This window comes from Lithobates pipiens, unplaced genomic scaffold (assembly GCF_037356315.1).
Source record: "Lithobates pipiens isolate NorthernLeopardFrog02 unplaced genomic scaffold, aLitPip1_a1.2 Scaffold_19, whole genome shotgun sequence".
Classification (NCBI taxonomy): Eukaryota; Metazoa; Chordata; class Amphibia; order Anura; family Ranidae; genus Lithobates; species Lithobates pipiens.
The window spans coordinates 9,217,206-9,241,932 of NW_027507764.1; the positions used below are offsets into that span (position 1 = coordinate 9,217,206).

Here is a 24,727-nt window from a genome sequence, read left to right on the forward strand (position 1 = left end):
CCTTTATTTAGATACACCACGTCTACAGGCCTTCCTTTATCCAGATACACCACATCTACAGGCCTTCCTTTATCTAGATACACCATGTCTACGGGCCTTCCTTTATCTAGATAACCACATCTATGGGCCTTCTTTTATCTAGATACACCACGTCTACGGGCCTTCCTTTATCCAGATACACCACATCTACAGGCCTTCCTTTATCTAGATACACCACGTCTACGGGCCTTCCTTTATCTAGATACATCACGTCTACGGGCCTTCCTTTATCCAGATACACCACGTCTACGGGCCTTCCTTTATCTAGATAACCACATCTATGGGCCTTCCTTTATCTAGATACACCACGTCTACGGGCCTTCCTTTATCCAGATACACCACATCTACGGGCCTTCCTTTATCTAGATACACCATGTCTACGGGCCTTCCTTTATCTAGATACACCACATTTACGGGCCTTCCTTTATCCAGATACACCACGTCTACGGGCCTTCCTTTATCTAGATACACCACATCTACGGGCCTTCCTTTATCTAGATACACCATGTCTACGGGCCTTCCTTTATCTAGATACACCACATCTATGGGCCTTCCTTTATCCAGATACACCACGTCTACGGGCCTTCCGTTATCCAGATACACCACGTCTACGGGCCTTCCTTTATCTAGATACACCACGTCTACGGGCCTTCCTTTATCTGGATACACCACGTCTACGGGCTTTCCTTTATCTAGATACACCACGTCTACGGGCCTTCCTTTATCTAGATAACCACGTCTACAGGCCTTCCTTTATCTAGATACACCATGTCTACGGGCCTTCCTTTATCTAGATACACCACGTCTACGGGCCTTCCTTTATCTAGATACACCACGTCTACGGGCCTTCATTTATCCAGATACACCACGTCTACGGGCCTTCCTTTATCCAGATAACCACGTCTACGGGCCTTCCTTTATCTAGATACACCACGTCTACGGGCCTTCCTTTATCTAGATACACCACGTCTACGGGCCTTCCTTTATCTAGATACACCATGTCTACGGGCCTTCCTTTATCTAGATACACCACATCTATGGGCCTTCCTTTATCCAGATACACCACGTCTACGGGCCTTCCTTTATCCAGATACACCACGTCTACGGGCCTTCCTTTATCCAGATACACCACGTCTACGGGCCTTCCTTTATCCAGATACACCACGTCTACGGGCCTTCCTTTATCTAGATACACCACGTCTACGGACCTTCCTTTATCTAGATACACCACGTCTACGGGCCTTCCTTTATCTAGATACACTATGTCTACGGGCCTTCCTTTATCCAGATACACCAGATACACCACGTCTATGGGCCTTCCTTTATCCAGATACACCACGTCTACGGGCCTTCCTTTATCTAGATACACCACGTCTACGGGCCTTCCTTTATCCAGATACACCACGTCTACGGGCCTTCCTTTATCTAGATAACCACGTCTACGGGCCTTCCTTTATCTAGATACACCACGTCTACGGGCCTTCCTTTATCTAGATACACCACATCTACGGGCCTTCCTTTATCTAGATAACCACATCTATGGGCCTTCCTTTATCTAGATACACCACGTCTACGGGCCTTCCTTTATCCAGATACACCACATCTACAGGCCTTCCTTTATCTAGATACACCACGTCTACGGGCCTTCCTTTATCTAGATAACCACATCTATGGGCCTTCCTTTATCTAGATATACCACGTCTACGGGCCTTCCTTTTTCCAGATACACCACGTCTACGGGCCTTCCTTTATCCAGATAACCACGTCTACGGGCCTTCCTTTATCTAGATACACCACGTCTACGGGCCTTCCTTTATCTAGATACACCACGTCTACGGGCCTTCCTTTATCCAGATACACCATGTCTACGGGCCTTCCTTTATCTAGATACACCACATCTATGGGCCTTCCTTTATCCAGATACACCACGTCTACGGGCCTTCCTTTATCCAGATACACCACGTCTACGGGCCTTCCTTTATCCAGATACACCACGTCTACGGGCCTTCCTTTATCCAGATACACCACGTCTACGGGCCTTCCTTTATCTAGATACACCATGTCTAAGGGCCTTCCTTTATCTAGATAACCACGTCTACGGGCCTACCTTTATCTAGATACACCACGTCTACAGGCCTTCCTTTATCTAGATACACCACGTCTACGGGCCTTCCTTCATCCAGATACACCACGTCTACGGGCCTTCCTTTATCTAGATAACCACATCTATGGGCCTTCCTTTATCTAGATACACCACGTCTACGGGCCTTCCTTTATCCAGATACACCACATCTACAGGCCTTCCTTTATCTAGATACACCATGTCTAAGGGCCTTCCTTTATCTAGATACACCACGTCTACGGGCCTTCTTTTATCTAGATACACCACGTCTACGGGCCTTCCTTTATCCAGATACACCACATCTACAGGCCTTCCTTTATCTAGATACACCATGTCTACGGGCCTTCCTTTATCTAGATAACCACATCTATGGGCCTTCCTTTATCTAGATACACCACGTCTACGGGCCTTCCTTTATCCAGATACACCACATCTACAGGCCTTCCTTTATCTAGATACACCACGTCTACGGGCCTTCCTTTATCTAGATAACCACATCTATGGGCCTTCCTTTATCTAGATATACCACGTCTACGGGCCTTCCTTTTTCCAGATACACCACGTCTACGGGCCTTCCTTTATCTAGATACACCATGTCTACGGGCCTTCCTTTATCTAGATACACCACATCTATGGGCCTTCCTTTATCCAGATACACCACGTCTACGGGCCTTCCTTTATCCAGATACACCACGTCTACGGGCCTTCCTTTATCTAGATACACCATGTCTAAGGGCCTTCCTTTATCTAGATAACCACGTCTACGGGCCTACCTTTATCTAGATACACCACGTCTACAGGCCTTCCTTTATCTAGATACACCACGTCTACGGGCCTTCCTTCATCCAGATACACCACGTCTACGGGCCTTCCTTTATCTAGATAACCACATCTATGGGCCTTCCTTTATCTAGATACACCACGTCTACGGGCCTTCCTTTATCCAGATACACCACATCTACAGGCCTTCCTTTATCTAGATACACCATGTCTAAGGGCCTTCCTTTATCTAGATACACCACGTCTACGGGCCTTCTTTTATCTAGATACACCACGTCTACGGGCCTTCCTTTATCCAGATACACCACATCTACAGGCCTTCCTTTATCTAGATACACCATGTCTACGGGCCTTCCTTTATCTAGATAACCACATCTATGGGCCTTCCTTTATCTAGATACACCACGTCTACGGGCCTTCCTTTATCCAGATACACCACATCTACAGGCCTTCCTTTATCTAGATACACCACGTCTACGGGCCTTCCTTTATCTAGATAACCACATCTATGGGCCTTCCTTTATCTAGATATACCACGTCTACGGGCCTTCCTTTTTCCAGATACACCACGTCTACGGGCCTTCCTTTATCCAGATAACCACGTCTACGGGCCTTCCTTTATCTAGATACACCACGTCTACGGGCCTTCCTTTATCTAGATACACCACGTCTACGGGCCTTCCTTTATCCAGATACACCATGTCTACGGGCCTTCCTTTATCTAGATACACCACATCTATGGGCCTTCCTTTATCCAGATACACCACGTCTACGGGCCTTCCTTTATCCAGATACACCACGTCTACGGGCCTTCCTTTATCCAGATACACCACGTCTACGGGCCTTCCTTTATCCAGATACACCACGTCTACGGGCCTTCCTTTATCTAGATACACCATGTCTAAGGGCCTTCCTTTATCTAGATAACCACGTCTACGGGCCTACCTTTATCTAGATACACCACGTCTACAGGCCTTCCTTTATCTAGATACACCACGTCTACGGGCCTTCCTTCATCCAGATACACCACGTCTACGGGCCTTCCTTTATCTAGATAACCACATCTATGGGCCTTCCTTTATCTAGATACACCACGTCTACGGGCCTTCCTTTATCCAGATACACCACATCTACAGGCCTTCCTTTATCTAGATACACCATGTCTAAGGGCCTTCCTTTATCTAGATACACCACGTCTACGGGCCTTCTTTTATCTAGATACACCACGTCTACGGGCCTTCCTTTATCCAGATACACCACATCTACAGGCCTTCCTTTATCTAGATACACCATGTCTACGGGCCTTCCTTTATCTAGATAACCACATCTATGGGCCTTCCTTTATCTAGATACACCACGTCTACGGGCCTTCCTTTATCCAGATACACCACATCTACAGGCCTTCCTTTATCTAGATACACCACGTCTACGGGCCTTCCTTTATCTAGATACACCACGTCTACGGGCCTTCCTTTATCCAGATACACCACGTCTACGGGCCTTCCTTTATCTAGATAACCACATCTATGGGCCTTCCTTTATCTAGATACACCACGTCTACGGGCCTTCCTTTATCCAGATACACCACATCTACGGGCCTTCCTTTATCTAGATACACCATGTCTACGGGCCTTCCTTTATCTAGATACACCATGTCTACGGGCCTTCCTTTATCTAGATACACCACATTTACGGGCCTTCCTTTATCCAGATACACCACGTCTACGGGCCTTCCTTTATCCAGATACACCACGTCTACGGGCCTTCCTTTATCTAGATACACCACATCTACGGGCCTTCCTTTATCTAGATACACCATGTCTACGGGCCTTCCTTTATCTAGATACACCACATCTATGGGCCTTCCTTTATCCAGATACACCACGTCTACGGGCCATCCTTTATCCAGATACACCACGTCTACGGGCCTTCCTTTATCTAGATACACCACGTCTACGGGCCTTCCTTTATCTGGATACACCACGTCTACGGGCTTTCCTTTATCTAGATACACCACGTCTACGGGCCTTCCTTTATCTAGATAACCACGTCTACAGGCCTTCCTTTATCTAGATACACCATGTCTACGGGCCTTCCTTTATCTAGATACACCACGTCTACGGGCCTTCCTTTATCTAGATACACCACGTCTACGGGCCTTCATTTATCCAGATACACCACGTCTACGGGCCTTCCTTTATCCAGATAACCACGTCTACGGGCCTTCCTTTATCTAGATACACCACGTCTACGGGCCTTCCTTTATCTAGATACACCACGTCTACGGGCCTTCCTTTATCTAGATACACCATGTCTACGGGCCTTCCTTTATCTAGATACACCACATCTATGGGCCTTCCTTTATCCAGATACACCACGTCTATGGGCCTTCCTTTATCCAGATACACCACGTCTACGGGCCTTCCTTTATCCAGATACACCACGTCTACGGGCCTTCCTTTATCCAGATACACCACGTCTACGGGCCTTCCTTTATCTAGATACACCACGTCTACGGACCTTCCTTTATCTAGATACACCACGTCTACGGGCCTTCCTTTATCTAGATACACTATGTCTACGGGCCTTCCTTTATCCAGATACACCAGATACACCACGTCTACGGGCCTTCCTTTATCCAGATACACCACGTCTACGGGCCTTCCTTTATCTAGATACACCACGTCTACGGGCCTTCCTTTATCCAGATACACCACGTCTACGGGCCTTCCTTTATCTAGATAACCACGTCTACGGGCCTTCCTTTATCTAGATACACCACGTCTACGGGCCTTCCTTTATCTAGATACACCACATCTACGGGCCTTCCTTTATCTAGATACACCACGTCTACGGGCCTTCCTTTATCTAGATACACCACGTCTATGGGCCTTCCTTTATCCAGATACACCACGTCTACGGGCCTTCCTTTATCTAGATAACCACATCTATGGGCCTTCCTTTATCTAGATACACCACGTCTACGGGCCTTCCTTTATCCAGATACACCACATCTACAGGCCTTCCTTTATCTAGATACACCATGTCTACGGGCCTTCCTTTATCTAGATACACCACGTCTACGGGCCTTCCTTTATCTAGATACACCACGTCTACGGGCCTTCCTTTATCCAGATACACCACGTCTACGGGCCTTCCTTTATCTAGATAACCACATCTATGGGCCTTCCTTTATCTAGATACACCACGTCTACGGGCCTTCCTTTATCCAGATACACCACATCTACGGGCCTTCCTTTATCTAGATACACCATGTCTAAGGGCCTTCCTTTATCTAGATACACCACGTCTACGGGCCTTCCTTTATCTAGATACACCACATTTACGGGCCTTCCTTTATCCAGATACACCACGTCTACGGGCCTTCCTTTATCTAGATACACCACATCTACGGGCCTTCCTTTATCTAGATACACCATGTCTACGGGCCTTCCTTTATCTAGATACACCACATCTATGGGCCTTCCTTTATCCAGATACACCACGTCTACGGGCCTTCCTTTATCCAGATACACCACGTCTACGGGCCTTCCTTTATCCAGATACACCACGTCTACAGGCCTTCCTTTATCCAGATACACCACGTCTACGGGCCTTCCTTTATCTAGATACACCACGTATACGGGCCTTCCTTTATCTAGATACACCACGTCTACGGGCCTTCCTTTATCTAGATACACTATGTCTACGGGCCTTCCTTTATCCAGATACACCACGTCTACGGGCCTTCCTTTATCCATATACACCAGATACACCACGTCTACGGGCCTTCCTTTATCCAGATACACCACGTCTACGGGCCTTCCTTTATCTAGATACACCACGTCTACGGGCCTTCCTTTATCTAGATAACCACGTCTACAGGTCTTCCATTATCTAGATACACCATGTCTACGGGCCTTCCTTTATCTAGATACACCATGTCTACGGGCCTTCCTTTATCTAGATACACCACATCTATGGGCCTTCCTTTATCCAGATACACCACGTCTACGGGCCTTCCTTTATCCAGATACACCACGTCTACGGGCCTTCCTTTATCCAGATACACCACGTCTACGGGCCTTCCTTTATCCAGATACACCACGTCTACGGGCCTTCCTTTATCTAGATACACCACGTCTACGGGCCTTCCTTTATCTAGATACACCACGTCTACGGGCCTTCCTTTATCTAGATACACTATGTCTACGGGCCTTCCTTTATCCAGATACACCACGTCTACGGGCCTTCCTTTATCCATATACACCAGATACACCACGTCTACGGGCCTTCCTTTATCCAGATACACCACGTCTACGGGCCTTCCTTTATCTAGATAACCACGTCTACAGGCCTTCCATTATCTAGATACACCATGTCTACGGGCCTTCCTTTATCTAGATACACCACGTCTACGGGCCTTCCTTTATCTAGATACACCACGTCTACGGGCCTTCCTTTATCCAGATACACCACGTCTACGGGCCTTCCTTTATCTAGATAACCACGTCTACGGGCCTTCCTTTATCTAGATACACCACGTCTACGGGCCTTCCTTTATCTAGATACACCACATTTACGGGCCTTTCTTTATCCAGATACACCACGTCTACGAGCCTTCCTTTATCTAGATACACCACATCTACGGGCCTTCCTTTATCTAGATACACCATGTCTACGGGCCTTCCTTTATCTAGATACACCACATCTATGGGCCTTCCTTTATCCAGATACACCACGTCTACGGGCCTTCCTTTATCCAGATACACCACGTCTACGGGTCTTCCTTTATCCAGATACACCACGTCTACGGGCCTTCCTTTATCCAGATACACCACGTCTACGGGCCTTCCTTTATCTAGATACACCACGTCTACGGGCCTTCCTTTATCTAGATACACCATGTCTACGGGCCTTCCTTTATCCAGATACACCACGTCTACGGGCCTTCCTTTATCCAGATACACCACGTCTACGGGCCTTCCTTTATCCAGATACACCACATCTACGGGCCTTCCTTTATCTAGATACACCACATCTACGGGCCTTCCTTTATCTAGATACACCATGTCTACGGGCCTTCCTTTATCTAGACACACCACATCTATGGGCCTTCCTTTATCCAGATACACCACGTCTACGGGCCTTCCTTTATCCAGATACACCACGTCTACGGGCCTTCCTTTATCCAGATACACCACGTCTACGGGCCTTCCTTTATCTAGATACACCACGTCTACGGGCCTTCCTTTATCTAGATACACCACGTCTACGGGCCTTCCTTTATCTAGATACACTATGTCTACGGGCCTTCCTTTATCCAGATACACCAGATTTACCACGTCTACGGGCCTTCCTTCATCCAGATACACCACGTCTACGGGCCTTCCTTTATCTAGATACACCACGTCTACGGGCCTTCCTTTATCTAGATACACCACGTCTACGGGCCTTCCTTTATCTAGATACACCACGTCTACGGGCCTTCCTTTATCCAGATACACCACGTCTACGGGCCTTCCTTTATCTAGATAACCACGTCTACGGGCCTTCCTTTATCTAGATACACCACGTCTACGGGCCTTCCTTTATCTAGATACACCATGTCTACGGGCCTTCCTTCAACCAGATACACCACGTCTATGGGCCTTCCTTTATCTAGATAACCACATCTATGGGCCTTCCTTTATCTAGATACACCACGTCTACGGGCCTTCCTTTATCCAGATACACCACATCTACGGGCCTTCCTTTATCTAGATACACCATGTCTACGGGCCTTCCTTTATCTAGATACACCACGTCTACGGGCCTTCCTTTATCTAGATACACCACGTCTACGGGCCTTCCTTTATCCAGATACACCACGTCTACGGGCCTTCCTTTATCTAGATAACCACATCTATGGGCCTTCCTTTATCTAGATACACCACGTCTACGGGCCTTCCTTTATCCAGATACACCACATCTACGGGCCTTCCTTTATCTAGATACACCATGTCTACGGGCCTTCCTTTATCTAGATACACCACGTCTACGGGCCTTCCTTTATCTAGATACACCACATTTACGGGCCTTCCTTTATCCAGATACACCACGTCTACGGGCCTTCCTTTATCTAGATACACCACATCTACGGGCCTTCCTTTATCTAGATACACCATGTCTACGGGCCTTCCTTTATCTAGATACACCACATCAATGGGCCTTCCTTTATCCAGATACACCACGTCTACGGGCCTTCCTTTATCTAGATACACCACGTCTACGGGCCTTCCTTTATCTAGATACACCACATCTACGGGCCTTCCTTTATCTAGATACACCACGTCTACGGGCCTTCCTTTATCTAGATACACCACATCTACAGGCCTTCCTTTATCCAGATACACCACGCCTATGGACCTTCCTTTATCTAGATACACCACGTCTACGGGCCTTCCTTTATCTAGATGGCAACTCCCCTCCTCATAGAAGGTTAATAGATTGGTTTGGCCAGAACAATTCTTCATGAATCCATGCTGATTACTAATAACGATACCGTTCTCATTACTAAAATCTTGTATATAGTCCCTTATCATCCCCTCCAGGAGCTTGCATACTATTGATGTTAGGCTAACTGATCTGTAATTCCCAGGGATGTATTTTGGGACCTTTTTAAATATTGGTGCTATATTGGCTTTTCTCCAATTAGCTGGTATCATTCCAGTCAGTAGACTGTCAGTAAAAATTAAGAACAATGGTCTAATTACTTGACTGAGTTCCCTAAGTACCCTTGGATGCAAGCCATCTGGTCCTGGTGATTTATTAATGTTAAGTTTCCCAAGTTTAATTATAATTCTGTCCTCTGTTAACCATGGAGGTGCTTCCTGTGATGTGTCATGAGGATAAACTCTGCAGTTTTGGTTACTGAAGCCCCCCAATTCCCTTGTGAAGACTGATGAGAAGAATAAATTCAATACCTTCGCCATCTCCCCATCCTTTGTAACCAGATATCATTCCTCATTCTTTATGGGGCCAATATGGTCTGTCCTCCCTTTTTTACTGTTTACATACTTAAAGAATTTCTTGGGATTTTTCTTTTGCTCTCCTCCGCTATGTGTCTTTCATGTTCTATCTTAGCCGTCCTTATTGCACCCTTACATTTCTTGTTGCATCCTTTATAAAGTCTGAATGCTGATGATGATCCCTCAACCTTGTATTTTTTGAAGGCCTTCTCCTGCTTTGATATGCATTTTTACATTGGAGTTAAACAGTCCAGGAACTTTGTTCGCTCTTTTAAATTTATTCCCCAATGGGATGCATTGGCTAATGCCCTTAATATGCTTTTAATATGCTCTTAAAGCAAAACCATCTCTCCTCCGTGTTCTTCCTTCCTAAGAGTTTATCCCAATTCATGCCTTCTAGCAAGGTTCGTAGTTTAGGGAAGTTGGCTCTTTTAAAATTCAGTTTCTTTGTATTCCCCTTACGTTTCCTATTTGTGCGATTTTATACTGAAGCCAATTCAGTAGGTTATAAAACCTATGCAATAAAATACAATTTCTTCATAAATTTTGGGCAAAATGTATTCTGCTACACGTCTTTGGTAGAAAAAAAAATCCCAATACGTGTATATTAAATGGTTTGTGTGAAAGGTATAGCATCTAAAAACAGTGCAATATATACTGTATCTGAAAATGGATCAATCCTGATGTACTGACAGCCTATTTTTTTTATTATTATCTTGCATACATTCATCAGAGTAGTTCAGTGTCACCATAGTACCACTGTAATACTCCAAAAATAAATAAAAAATCCCCCCCCCCCCCCATTTCATACTTTGATTGCTGTTACATTAATGTTTTGAACTGTCATGAATGATTTGCATTCATAACAGCTTTGATTACTATTGTGTGCTGTGATTGTCTACATCTAATCACATGGTACAGGGCGCTGTAATTGGCTCATGCAACATGTGATAGCTGTCCGCCAATCAGAGCATCACTCTATAGGAATCACAGCTGGTATGAATGAAATGCATGCACAACAGCTTTGATGAGATTGTAAACATGTGATTGCATAGCGACCAAATAATCCCCCAGCAGCAGAAAGTGGCCGGTTGCCAGTATCGGTGGTCACGGGAGTGACGTGCTGCATGCCCCTAACCCAGAACAGCCTGAATCACATATATGTACATGATCCAGCCTACCCGTGCCACTCGCCCGCAGTAATAGTACTCTGGGCGATCAAGTTAAGTTGGTTAAGAATTTAACCCTTTCCCGCCAACTGCATACACATATGCAGCCTCATGGAGGTGGGCTTTTACCCGTGGGGCCACATATATGCGCATCGCACTTCCAGCACAGAGTCCAGCCTCTCACAGAGAGCCACGGGTTTCGTATGAACGATCGGGACCCAGAAATGTCGGCTCCAGGTCACCTGATCGCTGTGATGGAGGTACAGGTATCTTCACCCACTTCCGGCCTAGATTCTGCAGAAGGTACACCCCTTTCCGCAGAATCTACGCCCCTTTCTGAAAGTCCCTGCTGGGAAACACACAGATCCCAGAGACAGCGGGGACTCGCGCATGTGCAGTAGGGAACCGGGAAATGAAGCCGAAAGGCTCCACTTCCTGATTCCCATACCCAAGATGGCGGCGGCAGCACCCCGAGAGACGATCGAGAGATCGGCTTCGGGTGCCGACATCGCAGGCGCGCTGGGCAGGTAAGTGTCATTATTTTAAAAGTCAGCAGCTGCAGTATTTGTAGCTGCTGGCTTTAAAAAAAAAAAAAAAAAATGGCGGACTCCCGCTTTAAGCATGTCATTTGTGTGCAGTGTTACATGAAAAATTGTCATTTAAAGTGTGACAGCACTGAAAGCTAAAAGCTGGCCAGGGCAGGAAATGGTTAATGAAAGAGGAAGTGACATGACACATATTTTACATTGTTACATAACAACATCCGTTTTTTTTTTGTCTTTTGCTATGAAGGGTAGAGAAGAGATTTGAGGTCTTTTAGATCCCAGATCTCTCACCTGTCATGCTGTATTATTATCGCAAGGGTTGTTTACATTCCTTACAATAGCAAAAAAATATACTTTTTTCTTATTTTTTTTCAAGGGACAATGTAAAAATTGAAAAAAATGTAATAAAATGAATTAAACCTTGTGACATAAAAAATTACAATGACCTCCATTTTATTCTACAGGGTCTCGGCTAAAAAAAAAAATTTATAGAATATATAATTTTTGGGGGTTCTAAGTCATTTACTAGCAAAAAATACAGATTTTTACTTGTAAACATCTTTAAAGTGTTTGTTACCCTAAAATAAAAAAAATAAAAAATTGGATCCTGTTTCCCTAAAGCATGTTATACAGCACAGTGCTTGTGCAATGTAATTTCCCTGTATCACCTAAAATACCTGGCTGATCCTGCCTGGTTCTGCCCTCCCCCCTGTAAACTGACCTTGGTATATCATGGCTGCTGAGCCCTGACACTGTGGTCAGTTTACGTGCCTCATTCATCCTAAAAAAAAATGCTGATTATACCTTATATCAGAGCGTCTCCCGGCACTCATGTGACTTCTTGGCTCTCTCTCCTCTCCTCCTTCCCATCAGCGGGAGTTCTCGGCCCCGCCCACTATATCTGTCAGCCGGGAGAGGAGAGAGCCAAGGAGTCATGTGAGTTCTGGGAGATACTCTGATATAAGGTATAATCAGCATTGTTTTTTAAATATAGATCAGACACTGGAACACATATTGTTATATAACAGAGGGCTTGGCATGAATAGATTATAATAGATTTTAGTGGCTTAACAACCACTTTAGGTGGTTAAAATCTATCAATACGTGGTCTCACCCTGTTCTGTATATGCACTAGTTGCTCTCTATTTTTAGGCATTTTTAGGCACTGCTGAATTTGTAGAGGCCGACCTGCTGACGCCTTAAACCCTCCTATCCTTACAGCCTAGGAAGCTGCTTCTGTTTGATCTGCAACTGCCATGGTGCTGCACATGTGACCATTTATGACACCGGCCATTTGATGGTTTGGCAGTTTGCTCGAGGACACAAGCAAATGTGAAAGTTAGCAATCCCGGCATTCCGAGAATGTAATAATTTTTTTTAAACCATTAAATCGATGGGTTTTAGTTCCACTTTATGATTTATTGCTGTTCAGGGGTTCTGGGCTTCAACAAAATGGCTGCCTCCAGCAAGAAGAAATAGGAACAGTGCTGGAGGCAATATACAGCACATGGTCATTTTGGTAGCATTAGTTTTCTTTCCTCCATTTTTCATTTGGTGATCCAGCCAGTAAGTCTGTTGGTTTTTTAAAAGCACAAGCTCTCCAGCAGAATGTATCAGTTTACAGGGATGAGACAAACCATTTAACACTGACAATGGGTGCTCACAATGATCAGCTTTTATTTGTTTATGTAAAACCTTTATTCCAAAAGGAAAAAAAAAACTGTAACTGTATTATAAAGGTTGGGCTGCTTTATTATTGCTTTAAACTGAATTGATGGCCCTACAACTGCCCGCCTATGTCTGGTGTATACGGGGATGTGTAATGTATTTTTGAGGTTTATGTATGTATCCTGTGTGTGTCCTTTATTTTTCCATGTTATCCTGTCTGCTGCCATCACGCATGTCTGATAATATCACGTCTGTGTTCCAGGATTACCTACATATGAGAGATGAATGGAAGACCGATACTTTCTCTGAACGTTTGTTAGAAGATGTGATGAGCTCTAGAAGAGACGCTCTGATCGGATTCTGGGAATGTCTCTTTGTGCTCCGCAAATGTCACCCCAATATATTATCAGTTGTGGAGGAAATCACCAATAAAGGTAATTACATTGTATCATAGTAACCGCTTCCTTACCGCGCTCCATGGACGTCCTCCCAGAACCACGCCCCTCTCTCTCTCCCCCTGGGGCATGCATCCAGTGTGCTCTGTGATTGGCTGTGTACTGCAGGCAGAGCCAATCACAGTTTCTGGTAAAGGGCCATTTACAGCAGCCCTTTACCACATGATTAGCTGTGTCCATTCACAGTTGATCACATGTAAATAGACTTGCCAGTTATCAGCATTCCTCTCCTCATGCGCTGTCACAGTGTGAGGAGAGGAGAGCTGGTAACCGGAAATCCTGACAGGAGACAAGTACACAGGTAATCAGGGCACTGATCATCAGTGCAGCTATCATAAGTGGAAGTCACTGTCATCAATGCTGCCCATCAGTGCTGCCTATCATTTCCCCTCAGTGCCACCTAATAGTGCCCATCAGTGCCACCTATCAGTGCCACCTAATAGTGCCCATCAGTGCTACCTATCAGTGCATATCAGTGCAGCCCATCAGTGCCACCTATCAGTGCCCATCAGTGCAGCCCATCAGTGCCACCTAATAGTGTCCATCAGTGCCTCCTCGTCAGTGCCCATCACTGCCGCCTATCAGTGCAGCCTCATCAGTGCCTCCTCATCAGTGCCCATCGGTGCCGCCTTATCAGTGCCTTCATATCTGTTTCACCTATCAGTGCCCATCAGTGCAGCCTCATCAATGCCCAGCAATGCTGCCTATCAGTGCCCATTAGTATCGCCTATCAGTGCTCATTAGTGCAGCCTATCAGTGCCGCCTAATAGTGCCCATCAGTGCTGCCTATCAATACCTCCTATCAGTGTCACCTATAAGTGCTCATCAGTGTAGTCTATGAGTGCCTCCTTTCAGTGTCACCTATCAGTGTTGCCAGTCAGTGTAGCCTCAGCAATGCCCATCAGTGCTGCCTATCAGTGCTACCTATCAGTGCCCATCAGTGCAGCCTAATAGTGCCTATCAGTGTTGCCTATCAATGCTGCATATCAGTGCATCCTTATCAATGCCCATCAGTGACGCCTAATAGTGCCCATCAGTGCAGCCTCATCAGTGTGCATCAGTGCAGCCTCATCAATGCCGCCTAATAGTGCCCATCAGTGCAGCCTCATCAGCGCACATCAGCGAAGGAGGAAAATTACTTATTTGCTAAATTTTCTAACAGAAACTAAGAAAAAGGTTTTTTTTTTCTGCCAAACTTTTCAGTAATTTTTCATTTGTTTAGCAAAAAAAAAAAAAACCCCAAATGGTGATTAAATACCAACAATAGAAAGCTCTATTTGTGTGAAAAAAATGTTAAGCATGTAATTTGTGTGCAGTATTACATGACAAATATTATTTAAAGTGTGACAGCACTGAAAGCTAAAAGCTGGCCAGGGCAGGAAATGGTTAATGAAAGAGGAAGTGACATGACACATATTTTACATTGTTACATAACAACATCCGTTTTTTTCTTTTTTTGTCTTTTGCTATGAAGGGTAGAGAAGAGATTTGAGTTCTTTTAGATCCCAGATCTCTCACCTGTCATGCTGTATTGTTATGGCAAGGGTCATTTACATTCCTTGCAATAGCAAAAAAATATACTTTTTTCTTTTTTTTTTTCAAGGGACAATGTAACATTTTTTAAAAAATGTAATAAAAATTATCAAACCGTGTGAAAAAATGACAATGACCTCCATTTTATTCTACAGGGTCTCGGCTAAAAAAAAAAATGTATATAATATATAATTTTTGGGGGTTCTAAGTAATTTCCTAGCAAAAAATACAGATTTTTACTTGTAAACATCAAGTGTAAAAAAAGGCTTGGTTCTTTAAAGTGTTTGTTACCCTAAAATAAAAAAAATAAAAAATTGGATCCTGTTTCCCTAAAGCATGTTATACAGCACAGTGCTTGTGCTATGTAATTTGCCCCCCGTATCACCTAAAATACCTTGCTGATCCTGCCTGGTTCTGCCCTCCCCCCTGTAAACTGACCTTGGTATATCATGGCTGCTGAGCCCTGACACCGTGGTCAGTTTATGTGCCTCGTTCATCCTAAAAAAAATGCTGATTATACCTTATATCAGAGTGTCTCCCGGTACTGATGTGACTCCTTGGCTCTCTCTCCTCTCTCCTCCCCTCCTTCCCGTCAGCGGGAGTTCTTGGCCCCGCCCACTATAGCTGTCAACCGGGGAGAGGAGAGAGCCAAGGAGTCACGTGAGCACCGAGAGATGCTCTGATATAAGGTATAATCAGCATTTTTTTTAAATATAGATCAGACACTGGAACACATATTGTTATATAACAGAGGGGTTGGCATGAATAGATTATAATAGATTTTAGTGGCTTAACAACCACTTTAGGTGGTTAAAATCCAGCAATACGTGGTCTCACCCTGTTCTGTATATGCACTAGTTGCTCTCTATTTTTAGGCATTTTTAGGCACTGCTGAATTTGTAGAGGCCGACCTGCTGACGCCTTAAACCCTCCTATCCTTACAGCCTAGGAAGCTGCTTCTGTTTGATCTGCAACTGCCATGGTGCAGCACATGTGACCATTTATGACACTGGCCATTTGATGGTTTGGCAGTTTGGTCGAGGACACAAGCAAATGTAAAAGTTAGCAATCCCGGCATTCCGAGAATGTAATAATTTTTTTTAAACCATTAAATCGATGGGTTTTAGTTCCACTTTATGATTTATTGCTGTTCAGGGGTTCTGGGCTTCAACAAAATGGCGGCCTCCAGCAAGAAGAAATAGGAACAGTGCTGGAGGAAATTTACAGCACATGGTAATTTTGGTAGCATAATTATTAATGTGGAATGTATGTTCCTTGCTAAAGAACATTATTTTTTATTAAGTTGTTATGGGTAAAGTTCCATTTTAAGGCAATCCATTACAATATACACTTATTTCTTTTTCTTATTAAGGAAAGCATCTGGTGCCGAAGATTCTATTGGATGAACTTGGCTACGCGTTGCCTCCGGAGCTTAGAGGTAAATAGAACATAATGTACATGTAAAGAACAGGATTCCAGAGATGGTGTTGAAAGCTTTTCACTCTGTATGTGTAGCGAACCCCCTAAGGAGCCGTAAGTAGAATTGGATTCCCCACCCTGCACAGCCAGCATAGGAGTGCACGCAGGGTGTGCTGGGTAATCACCCTGTGTGGCACAGATTGCCCTGGCAGCCTAGGCCCCGCCCCTCAATGTCCCCCTGCAGCGCTGCTGGCTTCCCTCCTCTCCTTTCCTGCAGAATGCTGCGGCCGTTCGTTTCAGGATCAAGAGCGGGGAAGGGGCCAGTAAATATGTCATTTAGCAGCCCCTTCCCTTTTCTAAATGAACAGGATGAGTGATTGATATTTATTATAACAAAAAGTAAAAAAATATAGTTTTTCTTTCAAAATTGTCACTCTTTTTTTGTGTATAGCGCAAAAAATAAAAAACTGCAGAGGTGGTCAAATGGCACCAAAAAAAAAAGTTCTATTTGTGGGGGGGGGGGAAAGGACGCAAATTTCGTTTTGGGTACAGCGTTTCATGACAGCGCAATTACCAGTTAAATTGACGCAGTGCCAATTTGTAAAAAAAAAGTGCTGTGGTCAGGAAGGGGGGTAAAACTTTCCGGGGGCTGAAGTGGCTAAATATGGATCCCATTTGGGATGGTGATAAACATCCCCGATGAAGACGGTCCGCAGATATTCGAAACGGCATTGGATTTCCCTCTACACATAAGACCCCTTTCACACCACACCGCCCATAGCGTGGGCGGTAAAACTAAAAACTAAAAATAGCGGTGTTTTACCGCCGGACTTGCGGCGCATTTCGGCCACTAGCGGGGCGCTTTTACCCCCCCGCTAGCGGCCGCGAAAGGGTTAAAACCGCCGGCAATACACCGCAATAGCGGCATTTTGCCGGCGGTATTACAGCGCTGCCCCCATTGATTTCATTGGGGAGCAGCGGTGGAGGAGCGGTAAACACACCGCTCCTTTCACCGCTCCAAAGAAGCTGCTGGCAGGACTTTTCCCTGACGTCCTGCCAGCGCACCGCTCCGGTGTGAAAGCCCTCGGGTGCAGCTTTTTTGGACCCCTTTCACACTGGGGCGTTTTTCAGGCGTTTTTCAGGCGCTTTAGCGTTAAAAAAAGCGCCTGTAAAGCGCTTGAAAGAAGCCTCATCTGCAGTCCCAATGTGAAAGCCCAAGTGCTTTAGGAACCCTTTCACAATGTCAGCGCCCGAAAAACGCTCGTAAAGCGACGCTTAAACTAGCAGCGCTTTACCAGCGTTTTTCGAGCGTTATTGGGGCGCTTTTAACCCCTGCTAGTGGCCAAATAAAGGGTTAAAAGCGCCCACAAAACGCTGCTGCCAATAGCGTTTTTCAGGCGTTTTTCTGGCGTTTTACATGCGCTTCCCATTGATTTCAATGGGAAGGGACGCTTTATTCACCGCTCCAAAAGCGCTGCAAAGAAGCTGCTTGCAGGACTTTTTTTGACGCCCTGGCAGCACAGCGCCTCAGTGTGAAAGCACTCGGGGCTTTTACATTGGGCTTGCAGTTGCAGCTTCTTTCAGGCGTATTTTTTAACGCTAAAGCGCCTGAAAAACGCCCCAGTATGAAAGGGATCTCGGTGTGAAAGCACTCGGGGCTTTTACATTGGGATTGCATTTGCGGCTTCTTTCAGGCGTATTTTTTAACGCTAAAGCGCATGAAAAACGCCTGAAAAACGCCCCAGTGTGAAAGGGGTCGGGCGGATTGCAGGCGCTATTTCTAATGCTATAGCGCCTGCAAAACGCCCCTCAGTGTGAAAGGGGTGTAAAACTGTTATTGAACCCTTATAGAATTGGGTATCACCACCGAGTACACCGTTTATGCTCAACTTTGTCTTTTGATGTTCTTTATGGAAAGTTATGAGCCTCATGGAGGTCCAGTTTTTATAAACTTTTGAAGAATAAAATTTATACTTTTTATATTAAATATGCTTCTTGATTATATTGGCTGTCCTGAAAAAGTCCCACAAAGAGATTTACCGAAATATGTTGATTATATTCACATGACGTATTTGTTTGGATCGTGGCGTATTGTATTTTTTCGCCTATGGGCATCATTTTTTTTACTTCGGTTAGTACTTATCCACATCTAAACTCTATGGCAGCCTTTTTCAACCAGGGTGCCTTGAGGTTTCTTCAGGGGTGCCTTTGGCAAAATGTCTAAAAATTGGCCCAAAATTGAATACAAGCCGGCGGGTGGATGAAACCTGCCTTTTATGCCCTGTACACGCGACCGGTTTTCCTGTCGGAATAAACTCTGAAGGTTTTTCCGATGGAATTCCGCTCAAGCTATCTTGAGTACACTGTGGTCTCACCAAAGTCCGGCCATCAAGAATGCGGTGATGTACAACACGTACAAAAACGCGGAAGTTCAATAGCCAGTAGCCAATAGCTTCTGTCTCGTACTTGCTTCGGAGCATGCGTGAGTTTTCGGTCCGTCGGAACAGCGTACAGACCAGCGCTTTTCCCGATAGGAACTGGTTCCGTCGGAAAAATATAGAACACGTTCTCTTTCTCGGTCCGTCAGAATTTTCGACGTAAAAGTCCGATGGGGCATACACACGTTTCGGAATATATACGATCAAAAGCGAAAATTCTGCTCGTGTGTACGCGGCATTAGTTAGACAAAGTCACAGGTTTTTATTGTATACCATTACAACCCTCTAGCTGCCAACCTCCTAACGACCAATGACATTGTTAATTGGAAAGGAGGATGCCAGTTGCCTGCATATCATCCTTGTTTGACCCTCCCATGCCTCCTTCCATCAGCTTTGGGGTCTCATTAGCTAAGTGATGGCAAAAAAAAAAAACTGAGGGAGAAGAGAAACATTGGAATACTAGTCAGTATCAGTTTTTGCAAAAGTGTATTTGTTTTGGAAGAATAAATCACCTCTAACGTTGGGTGTGCTACAATGCAGCACTGGGACAAGGTCATCCAGAGCCCAGGGCAAACATGCCAAACTGCGTCCCCGCCCCCAAGGTGTATGAGCATTATGTGTCATCAAACCCCCCCCCCCCCCCGAAAAAAAAAACTGAGCACTAAGCTTTTTCACCCCCTAAGCATAAATTCCCCCTCCTCCCAGTGCAAATCTGCTCCCCTGCTGAAACCCCCCCACCTCCCAGCAGAATTCTTAACCCCCCATCCCCCAAATCCTCTCAATTCAAGTGCCCCCCCAAAAGAAAATCACTCCTCCTACCACAAATTCTCTACCCCTAAAATTTCCCCTCCCAATAACCCCACTGCAAATCCCCCCCTTCCAGCACAAAGTGCCCCAATCATCCCTCCTAGCACAAATCTTTTTCCCCCATTCCTCCTCCCCCTAAATTTTAGCATACCCTCCCCAAATTTCTCCTCCTAGAACAATACTTACAAAGAATTACCGCTCTAAGGAAATGACTTCTCCCAAAACAGCTGTCTCCACAATCCCACAGGGTGCTGGCTCTGTTTGCAACAGGTACTGAAGTAGAAAAGATGTAGCTGGATAGCCACACTCCAAATTATTCAACTTTATTTCAAAAATGTAATTAAAATCATAGCATCTAGGCTGGTAAACAGACTAACTGCACAGCCGCTGACATGTTTCACACCGAACACAGTGTTTACCAGCCTAGATGCTATGATTTTAATTACATTTTTGAAATAAAGTTGAATAATTCGGAGTGCGGCTATCCAGCTACATCTTTTCTACTTTAGAACAATACTTACTCCCTGCTGCCCCCCAAATCCCTTTTTCCAACACAAATTCCCTCCCCCAATTTCCTTGTGGTGCCCCCCCCCCACCGCCCATGATACCACAGTGCCCAGGGCAGCTTTTCCTCTTGCCCACCCCTTGTACCGGCCCTGCCTACATATATTGATGTTGCTGCATTACGTAAAACTATCAGAATAGTTTTTACATTTTCGACTGGGGTGCCTCAAGACTGTCCATGATTTTAAAAGGTGCCTTGGCTGAAAAAAAGATTGAGAAGCACTGGTATATGGGATAATTAATATGTGCTTGATATATATATTTATTTACAGCGCTGTATTATATGAAAGATTCCTTTTTTACTTCAAAATTTGGATTTTTTTAGGGGTAAAGTGCAGCAGCTGTTTTTGTTTATTTATTATTCATTTTGGCTCATTACATTTGAATCAGATCACGTGTTGCTTGACTGATACAGTGGGGATCGAAAGTTTGGGCACCCCAGGTAATAATGTGCATAACGAAGCCAAGGAAAGATGGAAAAATCTCCAAATGGCATCAAATTACAGATTAGACATTCTTATAATATGTAAAAAAAAGTTAGATTTTATTTCCATCATTTACACTTTCAAAATGACAGAAAACAAAAAAATGGCGTCTGCAAAAGTTTGGGCCCCCTGCAGAATTTATAGCATGCACTGCCCCCTTTGCAAAGCTGAGACCTGCCAGTGTCATGGATTGTTCTCAATCATCATCTGGGAAGACCAGGTGATGTCAATCTCAAAGGTTTTAAATGGCCAGACTCATCTGACCTTGCCCCAACAATCAGCACCATGGGTTCTTCTAAGCAGTTGTCTAGAAAACTGAAACTGAAAATAGTTGACGCTCACAAAGCTGGAGAAGGCTATAAGAAGAACGCAAAGCGTTTTCAGATGCCAATATCCTCTGTTCGGAATGTAATTAAGAAATGGCAGTCATCAGGAACAGTGGAAGTTAAAGCAAGATCTGGAAGACCAAGAAAAATATCAGACAGAACAGCTCGCAGGATTGTGAGAAAAGCAATTCAAAACCCACGTTTGACTGCACGATCCCTCCAGAAAGATCTGGCAGACACTGGAGTTGTGGTACACTATTCCACTATAAAGAGATACTTGTACAAATATGGTCTTCATGGAAGAGTCATCAGAAAAAAACCTCTTCTACGTCCTCACCACAAAAATCAGCGTTTGAACTTTGCAAATGAACATTTAGACAAGCCTGAGGCATTTTGGAAACAAGTTCTGTGGACCGATGAGGTTAAAATAGAACTTTTTGGCCGGAATGAGCAAAGGTACGCTTGGAGAAGAAAGGGCACAGAATTGAATGAAAAGAACCTCTGTCCAACTGTTAAGCATGGGGGTGGATCAATCATGCTTTGGGGTTGTATTGCAGCCAGTGGCACAGGGAACATTTCACGAGTAGAAGGAAAAATTGATTCAATCAAATTTCAGCAAATTTTGGATGGTAACTTGATGCCATCTGTGAAAAAGCTGAAGTTAAAGAGAGGATGGCTTCTACAAATGGATAATGATCCTAAACACACCTCAAAATCCACGGGGGATTACATCAAGAGGCGTAAACTGAAGGTTTTGCCATGGCCTTCACAATCTCCTGACCTCAACATTATTGAAAATCTATGGATAGACCTTAAAAGAGCAGTGCGTGATAGACAGCCCATAAATCTCAAAGAACTGGAACACTTTTGTAAGGAAGAATGGGCAAAGATACCTCAAACAAGAATTGAAAGACTCTTGGCTGGCTACAAAAAGCGTTTACAAGTTGATATACTTGCCAAAGGGGGCAGTACAAGATATTAACTCTGCAGGGTGCCCAAACTTTTGCAGACGCCATTTTTTACTTTTCTGTAATTTTGAAAGTGTAAATGATGGAAATAAAATCTAACTTTTTTTGACATATTATAAGAATGTCTAATCTGTAATTTGATGCCATTTGGAGATTTTTCCATCTTTCCTTGGCTTCGTTATGCACATTAAGGCCGCGTACACACGGGCGGACTGTTTGCCCAACTAAGTTCGTCAGACAATCCGACAAACAGTCCGTTCAAAATTTGCATGAACGGACTTGACCACACACGATGAGCAGACAGTCCGCTGAAAGCGTGCGCGATGACGTAAACGGCACGTACGACGGGACGAGAAATTCAACGTCCAATACACTGCAATGCAACCTTCGCCGTGTAAATCCTTCTGAGCATGCGCCAAACTTAGTCTGTCGAACTAGCCTACACACGAGCAGACTGTCCGCTGAAACCAAGTTTGGACGGACTGTCTTACGGAAATTCCGTAAGACTTTGTTCGTCAGACTGTCCGCTGAAACAGTCCGCTGAAGCCCACACACGAGCGGATTGTCCGCTGAAACACTGTTCAGCGGACTAAGTTGGGCGAACAGTCCGCCCGTGTGTACGCGGCCTAATACACATTTTTACCTGGGGTGTCCAAACTTTCGATCCCCACTGTACATATATCAGTCGTATTTTATAATATTTCTCTAGTGCGGAGTGCTTGTACTATAAAATATATTTTCTATTCTCTCCAGATCTTCAAAAAATCCACAAGCAACATCTTCTGAAGGAAACTCAAACTCTAGTGGAGCCAAGATGCCCGGGATTTGCACTGAAAACACAACAATTTCCCATCAATGAGCGTTATGTGAAGCTGAGTGTTGTTTCTATTGATCCGTTTAAGGAACACATTTGGCCCAACAAGCTGTTCAGTTGGAGCCACCAGTCACAATGTGTCCCACATGCAGTAATGGTGAGCGGAGTGCCAGGAATAGGGAAGACCACACTAATGAAGAAGATTGTCTACGATTGGGCGAATGAAAAACTCTACCAGGGATTTTCTTTTGTCTTCTTCTTCAAATTCCGAGAACTCAATAAACTGGGGAAGGTCAGTTTGGAGAAGATGATTCTTCAACAGTATCCACATTTGGAGAGTCAGATTGGAAATATTTTAAAACATCCAGAGAGGCTTCTGTTTTTATTTGATGGATTAGATGAAAGTATTGACCAAATTGAATTTAACTCAAGTAGAATATCTTCTGATCCAAAACAGAGAGAAAATCTTGGTGTGATTGTAGAAAGTTTGGTAAGACATAGACTTCTTATGGGTTGCTCCGTACTGATAACTAGTCGCTCAACCAGACTGGCCTCAATTAACACCAAGGAATTCCAGAGAATGGCTGAGATCAATGGATTCCACCACAGAGAACAACTGATCTACTTTGACCATTTCTTTGGAAACAAGAAACTCTCAGAAAAGGCTTTTCGTTATGTACAGGAGAATGACACGCTGTATACTTTCTGTTATATCCCATCATACTGCTGGATTGTCTGTACAGTGTTATCAATGTGCTTCAGAGCCCAACCAACAGCCACGGGTCAGCCGATGGCATCGTTGCCTAAAACAGTGACTCAACTCTTTGTGACCTTTGTCTGCAACATTCTGGCCAAACACAAGAAAGATAGAACTGCCACCACCCGGGATTTGATATCTATCGGACGGATGGCAGAACACGGACTCATGTATCACAGGACTGTATTTGATCGCCGCCACCTGGACGCCTTCAGTGTGAGAACTGATAATGATCTCTTTTCATGTCTCATGATGGAATCTGGTCGGCCTCCCGATGTGGATTACACCTTCTTACAGTTCGCTCTTCAGGAGTTCCTTGCTGCTTTTTTTCATCTTATTAACTATAATCCCGACAAATTAAAAGAATCACTTGATAGGGCTGAATCGTACAAAGACGGCCGCGCTGAAATATTCCTTCGTTTCCTCTGCGGTCTCTCAGACTCTTCTACTAGATCCATGTTAGAGTCTCATGTAGGAGGATTTTCTGCTGAGGCTTCCAGAGAAGTCATATCTTGGATCCAGAGGAAGACAAAAGAACAAAAACCTGATAAATCTATCAGGGGATCCAGAGATCTTCTTAATGTATTCTACTACCTACATGAGAGCGGGAATAAGGAGCTAGTGTTACAATGTATCGGATCAAAGAGAGTTATTGACTTTTCTGGCATTACTCTCACCTCTGTAGACTGCTCTGTGTTGTCTTTCATCCTTCAATCCTGCAGAGAGACAGAACATCTAAACCTAAAGGGATGTAATGTTCAAAATGAAGGATTAAGAAAACTTGTACCAGCTCTACACACCATCAGGAGTTTAAGGTAATGGATACCG

At 44.5% G+C, this 24,727-nt stretch overlaps 1 protein-coding gene across 2 annotated transcripts in view; it reads left to right on the forward strand.

Moving 5' to 3' along the window:
• Positions 1-24,727, forward strand: part of LOC143995796 (NACHT, LRR and PYD domains-containing protein 3-like) — a 136,397-nt gene that overhangs the window by 25,937 nt on the left and 85,733 nt on the right. For both annotated transcript variants that reach the window (XM_077490506.1, XM_077490507.1), the window contains exons 4-6: positions 13,596-13,767; positions 16,694-16,759; positions 23,082-24,714. In XM_077490506.1, the coding sequence (XP_077346632.1) occupies positions 13,596-13,767; positions 16,694-16,759; positions 23,082-24,714 (1,871 nt within the window). The remainder of the gene's footprint in view (positions 1-13,595; positions 13,768-16,693; positions 16,760-23,081; positions 24,715-24,727) is intronic.